General features: G+C 37.0%; 1 protein-coding gene across 1 annotated transcript in view; it reads left to right on the top strand.

Annotated features, from left to right (window-relative positions):
• The window catches only part of CFAP54 (cilia and flagella associated protein 54), a 310,179-nt gene extending 303,093 nt beyond the window's left edge, over positions 1-7,086 (top strand). The window contains 1 exon segment of the mRNA XM_021092730.1: positions 6,853-7,086. Within this exon segment, the coding sequence (XP_020948389.1) occupies positions 6,853-6,972 (120 nt within the window). The 3' untranslated portion in view covers positions 6,973-7,086.

The following is a 7,424-nucleotide window of genomic DNA, read 5'->3' as shown; positions in this document are numbered from 1 at the left end:
CTGGGGAGAGAAACATTATTGTTGGTATTGGGATTCTCTTGATCATATAAAGTACAGTGAAACCAAATATATCTCGTCTTCTCTCATCTGGAACTTTTATTAAATGGGTCACCAGACATTCATAATATGAGTTCTTAAGTAAGCTAGTATCATATTATCCTTTCTACTTTGGAATGTGTGTTTTTTCCCCAGTCCAAAAAAAAGAAAAAAAAAATCCAATAAATCACTAACTTCAAAGACTCGGGTGATACATTGAGAAGAGATAGAAAACATGGTAGAAAAAGATATATGTGAGAATGCTAGATAAAAACAGTATTTGCTTTCCTACCTTGGAGGTATTTTTTATGACTGCGACTCTGTATTTTAAGGTTCTTGAAAGGAGGCAAAGTTAAATCCTTCCATCACGAAGCTTGCAATTTTTTACATCCGGCTCACCAATTACAAACATAGGCAAATCTAATTGATTAGTGGCGATTTGGCTTTCTCTCTTTTATCTTGGTCATTAACACTTAGAATCAATGAAAAGGTAACTGACACTGTGCTGAGAGAAGCAAGAAGAGGTCTCTAAGTAGTTGCTCAACAAAAACTCCGTGGACTGAGAAAAATCATAGACACTGTGATAACAATATGATTTTTCTTTCAATCAAGGAAAATCATTAGAACAAAGAATAAAATCTTTCACTATGATATAATCTAGTTTTCATGTAGAAACTCATATAAAACACAGCATTGGCAAATAACCAATTCTCCAGTGGTTTCCAAAACTCTCCCAAGTCTGAGTCCAGGCCAGGTTTTAATGAACCCCTTCAGCATGCCCCACCTTGATTAATTTCCTTTCCCCTCCCTGTACTATTTCAGACTTTCATCCTCTCTAGACAGGCAAAATCATCATTTCTTTAGTAGTGCTCCCTTGAAGCATAATCTACTTGAACAAAATCACAGTCTGCTACTTACAAGGGTGTTTTTTCATTTCTTTCCACAAAACTGTTCCTAATCCAGGAAAAGGAACCAAAGTTCTCCGGTACCTTATGCTGGACAATTTGGACTCAAAGCTTTTAATGAAACACACACAATACACTTCTGAAAAATGATATAATTGCCAATCTTATCTCTGCTCGGTGACAAAGAAAGAAATTCAATAATTTCACCTGGAACCTAATTTTTCTTGAGAAGTTCCCTATGGGAGACCTAGAATCTTCCATAAAATCTCCAAAAGCTGAACCTGGAAATGTGCCCAAAATGCCACAGAGCCCATAGGGAAAAAAAATCTAACCAAGGAAGTAAAAGACCATTCAAAATGGTGAAAAGCTGAAAGCACCTCCTCTAAGATAAGGAACAGGACAAGGATGCCCACTCTTTCCACTTGTATTCAACATAGTTTCAGAAGCCCTAGCCACAGCAATCAGTGAAGAAAAACAAGTAAAAGGAATCCAAATTGGAAAGGAAAAAGTAAAACTGTCATTGTCTACAGATGACATAATACCCTACACAGAAAACCCTAAGGATGCCACCAAAAAATTACTGGAGCTCATTAATAATTTGGTCAAGTTGTAGGATACAAAATTAATATACAGAAATCACTTGCATTTATGTGCATTAACAATAAAACATCAGAAAGAGAAATTAAGGAAACAATGCCATTTGCAATTGCATCAAAAAAAAAATGCCTAGGAATACACCTACTTAAGGAAGCAAAAGACTCGTACTCTGAAAACTCTTAAGATGTTGATGAAAGAAATCAAAGAGGATGCAAACCAATGGAATGATATACCATATTCTTAGATTGGAAGAATTAGTATTGTTAAAATGACCATACTACCCAAGGAAATGTACAGATTCAGTACAATCCCTATCAAATCACCAGTTTTAGAGTCCAGAAATAAACCCACACACTTATGGTCTTATCACAAAGGAGGTAAGAATATATGATGGAGAAAGACAATCTCTTTAATACTGGTGCTGGAAAAAACTGGACGACTACATGCAGAAGAATGAAATTAGAACATTCTCTACACCACATACAAAAATAAACTCAGAATGGGTTAAAGACCTAAATGTAAGACCAGATACTATGAAACTCCCAGAGGAAAATACAGGCAGAAGTCTCTTTGACATAAATCACAGCAAATTTTTGGGGGGATCTACCCCCTAGAGTAATGGAAATAAAAGGAAAAATAAACAAATGGGACCTAATTAAGTATAAAAGCTTTGCACAGTTAAGGAAGCCTTGAACAAAAGACAGGAGTTCCCATCGTGGCGCAGTGGTTAACGAATCCGACTAGGAACCATGAGGTTGCAGGTTCGATCCCTGCCCTTGCTCAGAGGGTCAAGGTTCCGGCATTGCCGTGAGCTGTGATGTAGGTCGCAGACGCGGCTCGGATCCTGCGTTGCTGTGGCTCTGGCGTAGGCTGGCAGCTACAGCTCCGATTAGACCCCTAGCCTGGGAACCTCCATATGCCACGGGAGCGACCCAAGAAATGACAAAAAGACAAAAAAAAAAAAAAAGAAAAAAGACAACCTATGGAATGGGAGAAAATATTTGCAAACAATGTGAGTTACAAAGGATTAATTTCCATAATATACAAACAACTTATATAGCTCAATATAAAAAAACCAAAAAATGGACAGAATCCATTTTTTATTGAGCTTAAATAGCTCAATATAAAAAAACAAACAATCCAATCAAAAAATGTCTAAATAGACATTTCTCCAAAGAAGATATACAGATGACCATCAGGCATGTGAAAAGATGTTCAGTATCATTAATTATTAGAGAACTGCAAATCAAAACTCCAGTGAGATATCACCTCACACCAATCAGAATGGTCATCATCAAAAAGTCTACAAATAATAAATGCTGGAAAAGAGTTCCTACTATGGTGCAGTGGGTTAAGAATCCTACTGCAGCAGCTCAGGTCACTGCAGAGTTGTGGGTTTGTTCCCTAGCCCAGCACAGTAGTTAAAGGATCTGGTGTTGCTATAGCTATGGCATAGGTCACAATTGCAGCTCGCATATGATCCTTGCCCTGGGAACTTCCATATGTCACAGGTATGGGGGGAAAATGTGGTATATATAACAGAATATTACTCAGACATAAAAAGGAATGAAATGCCATTTGCAACAATATGAGTGGACCCAAAGATTATATTAAGTGAAGTAAGTCTGAGAAAGACAGATATCATATTTTGTCACTTATATGTGGACATCTTAAAAAATGATACAGATGAAGTTATTTACAAAACATAAATAGACTCATAGACATAGAAAAGAAACTTATGGTTACCAAAGGATAAAGTGTGGGAGGAGGGATAAATTAGGAATTTGAGATAAACAGATAAACACCACAATATATCAAATAAATAAACCACAAGGACTACTCTTCCACAAGGGACTATATTCAATGTCTTATTATGAACTGTAATGAAAAAGAATCTGAATTTTATATATATATATATATATATATATATATACACACAAATGTGTGTATATATATATATATATATATAATTTACTCTGCTGTACACCTGAAACATTGTAAATAAGTATACTTCAATTTTTTAACAGTGCTCAATAAAAAAGTTAATTTTTGAAGTATAAAAGTAAAAAGTAATTAACTCAAGGTGAATAAAAGAGTTGAATGTAAGACCTGAAATCATAAGATTCCTAGAAGAAAACAGACAATAAATTTATTAACATTGGTCCTAGCAACGTTTTTGCGGATCTGGCTCCAAGGAGAGGGGAAACAAAAGCAAAAATTAACAAATGAAACTACATAAAACTAAAAAGCTTCCTGCCCATCAAAGGAAAGCATTATCAAAATGAAAAGGTAACCTACTGAATGGAAGAAGATATTTGCAAATCATATATTTAGTAAAGGGTTATTATAGTATCCAAAATACATAAGGAACTCAGACAACTTAAGAAAAACAAACAAAACCCAAATAGCCCAATTAAATATGGGCAGAGGAGCTGAATAGATTATTTTTCCAAAGAAGACACAGAGGTGAACAGTCACATGAAAATATATTCAACATCACTAATTTTTAGGGAAATGCAAATCAAAGCCACAATAAGATATCACCTTACACCTGTTAGAGTAACTATTATTGAAAAGACAAGAAATAACAAATGTTGGGAAGATGGGGAGAAAAAGAAACCTTTGTACATTACTGGAAGGACCATAAATTGGTGCAGCCACTATGGAAAACAGGGTGGAGTTTCCTCAAAAAAATTAAGACTAGAACCACCATATGACCCAGCCATTCCACTTCTGGGTACTTACCCAAAGAACATGAAACATTAATTTGAAAAGATACATGTACCCCTATGTTCACTGCAGCATTATTTGCAATAGCTAAGACATGGAAACAACCTAAGTATCCAGTGATAGATGAATGGGTAAAGAAGATGTGGTATAAGTATACAATGAAATACTACTCGGCCATGAAAAAGAATGAATCCTGGAGTTCCCGTCGTGGCGCAGTGGTTAACGAATCCGACTAGGAACCATGAGGTTGCGGGTTCGGTCCCTGCCCTTGCTCAGTGGGTTAACGATCCGGCGTTGCCGTGAGCTGTGGTGTAGGTTGCAGGCGCGGCTCGGATCCCGCGTTGCTGTGGCTCTGGCGTAGGCCGGTGGCTACAGCTCCGATTCAACCCCTAGCCTGGGAACCTCCATATGCCGCAGGAGCGGCCCAAGAAATAGCAAAAAAAAAAAAAAAAAAAAAAAGAATGAATCCTGACAATTGCAACAACATGGATGGACCTTGAAAGTATTCTGCTAAATGAAATAAATCAGATGGAGAAACACAAATACTGTATGATTTCACTTATATGTGGAATCTAAAATCAAGTGAACAAACAAAACATACTCATAGACACAGAAGCTAGATTAGTAGTTTTCAGAGGGGGAAGGGAGTTGGGGAATGGGCAAAATAGGTGAAGGAAGTCAACTATATGGGGACAATGGCAACTAGACTTGTGTTGGTATTCACTTTGCAGTATTTACAGACGTGGGATTATAATGATGTCCACCTGAAACTTGTATGTGGAAGAAAAAAAAAATTGGAGAAAAAAAAGAACAAGTATTGGAGAGGATGTGAAAAAAAAATAGAACCATCACACATTACTAGTGGGACTGTAAAATGTTGCAGCCTCTACATAAAACAGTTTGGTGGTTCCTCCATAAGTTAAAAATAGAATTACCATGTGATCCAATAATTTTAGTCTAGATATGGACCCCCAAAATTGAAATCAGATGTTCAAACAAAACTTGTATGTTAATAGTAACACTTCACAATGGCCAGAAGGTAGAATCGGCACAAATGTCCATCAGCATATGAATGGATAAACAAAATATGGTATATCCACAAAATGGATCATTAGTCATAAAAAGGAAGAAAGTACGGACACACACAGTAATGCGGGTGAACCTCCAAAATATTGCCCTAAGTTAAAGAAGCCAGACACAAAAGGTCACATATTGTATGGTTCCACTTTTATGAAATATCCAGAACAGGTGTAAACAGAGAAACAGAAAGCATCTTTGTGGTTGCCAAGGACTGGGGTGGGAAAATTAGGAAAATAAAATCTAAACCGATCAAATATTTTAATCAACCTCACGTAGCTGGTACGTGGTGACATTTGAATGTGAACCAACCAGTCTTACTCAGAGTGTACAGTCCTAACCTCCATGAGGTTATTGTCTCCCCGAATTGATTAAGGTGGGGTTCCTCTTACATAGTGGTAACTGAAACAGCAAATAATGTAAATCTAGCTATCCTATTCAAAACAAAACAAAACAAAACAAAACAAAACAAACAAAAAGGAAAAGAAAAAACCTACATGATTATGTATTTGAGGATTTTACAAGTCTTGGAAAGCTATTCCTCCAACTACTAACACTGACTACTTCAGGAATGAGTAAGAAGGCGGCGGGGTGGGGGGGGTATTCATCTTTTGATTTCTTTATTATTTGAAGTTATAGAAAGCACTGGAGTGCTTTGATCATTTCTTAATCCAATGAAGTCAAGGAAAAGAAATGAAAACTAGTCTCCACTTTTAAGTCTGTTATGCTTTCTTGAGAATGAAAGTATCATTTAACAGACGGGATATTAAGAAAATTTGTTCTCCAGTTTCGTACAGGGGTTCAGGCCTGCAAGAATCGAATTCATTGTGACTGTTCTGCATGACGTTTGTTCCTTTATCTTCAAAGTACCTAGGCCTGCACGAAGCACGTCCCCAGCAAACATTTGTCCTCTTCTTCCTGCCACTGAAATAACCAGTGCTGTGACCACAAAGCAGTCTTTATTTTCCATTTTTCAGGCTGCTGGGATAACTTTGGCTGCACGCGTTGTCAGGTGCTTCTTTCAGAAAGGGTGTGCTCCAAACATAACTCGCTTCACTCTATCAGGACTTCAGCTCAAAATGAAGGAAAGGCCCCTGTCAGCGGGGCAAGCTGTAACACAGAAGAGCAGTTCCTTAGGAACTGGGCCCAAATCCCTACACTTAGAATCATATATAAGGATTCTATTTATAGTATAGTATTTATACGAATGGTCCGTATTTCCAGATGTGTCTGCTGTTTCGTAGGCTCATTTTTATCGATTCACAGATATGAATCTCATGCCCTGTTTACAGATGCATAGGTACGAATCTTAATAGGACAGAAAGTGATACCTGTGACATTTCAGCAGGGCAGACGTGGGAAACTTTGTGTCTTACCTTAGGCAAGTGTTTCAAATCTTGCACATAAAATTATTATAAGGCGTTGGGATCTGTGTGTTTTGAGAGCGTTTCTCCAGTCAACAGTTTGAAACAATGCATGTCATCAACACTTTCATGCTTTTTTTCAGGTCCCATTTGATATTTCGCTGCCATCTATATTCGATCTTGAGAGACTATTTGATCTTGCTAATGGCTGTATCATATCAGGAGGAAGCCTTTTCGACTGGGTAGTGTCGATTATTCCCTGAACATCCTTTATATGTTATCCTCATAAAGGATTTAATTGTTACTATTCTTCTTGGTTTGAAATAAATCTTTGGAACTATCCTCTTATAACAAAATAAAATTGTTTTCCTGCACAAGCTGATTTTTCTTGTAAATAATTAGAGTTTTGAGTAATGTTTAAATGGTATCTGAATTAAATGACACTGTTGTTGCCTATTAAAATCTCTTACAGAGCTAGCCGTAGAAACTCTGTGCACAGTACCACCATTCACACTCTTATGTAGTTTTTGTTTACATTGTCTTTAGTTGTGTCCATCCAGGAAGACTGGATTAAACCAGTTTTTCTTGATAGGGACAGTTTTACCCCTCAGGTGACATTTGGCAGTGTCCAAAGATATTTTTGATTATTAAAACTGGGAAAAGACTACTACTGGGATCTGGAGGGCAGAAGCCAAGGCTGCTGCAAAATATCCTC

This window comes from Sus scrofa, chromosome 5, assembly GCF_000003025.6.
Source record: "Sus scrofa isolate TJ Tabasco breed Duroc chromosome 5, Sscrofa11.1, whole genome shotgun sequence".
NCBI classification, from domain to species: Eukaryota; Metazoa; Chordata; class Mammalia; order Artiodactyla; family Suidae; genus Sus; species Sus scrofa.
Note: the sequence above shows the minus strand (reverse complement) of the source record. Positions and strands in the feature narration are given on the sequence as shown.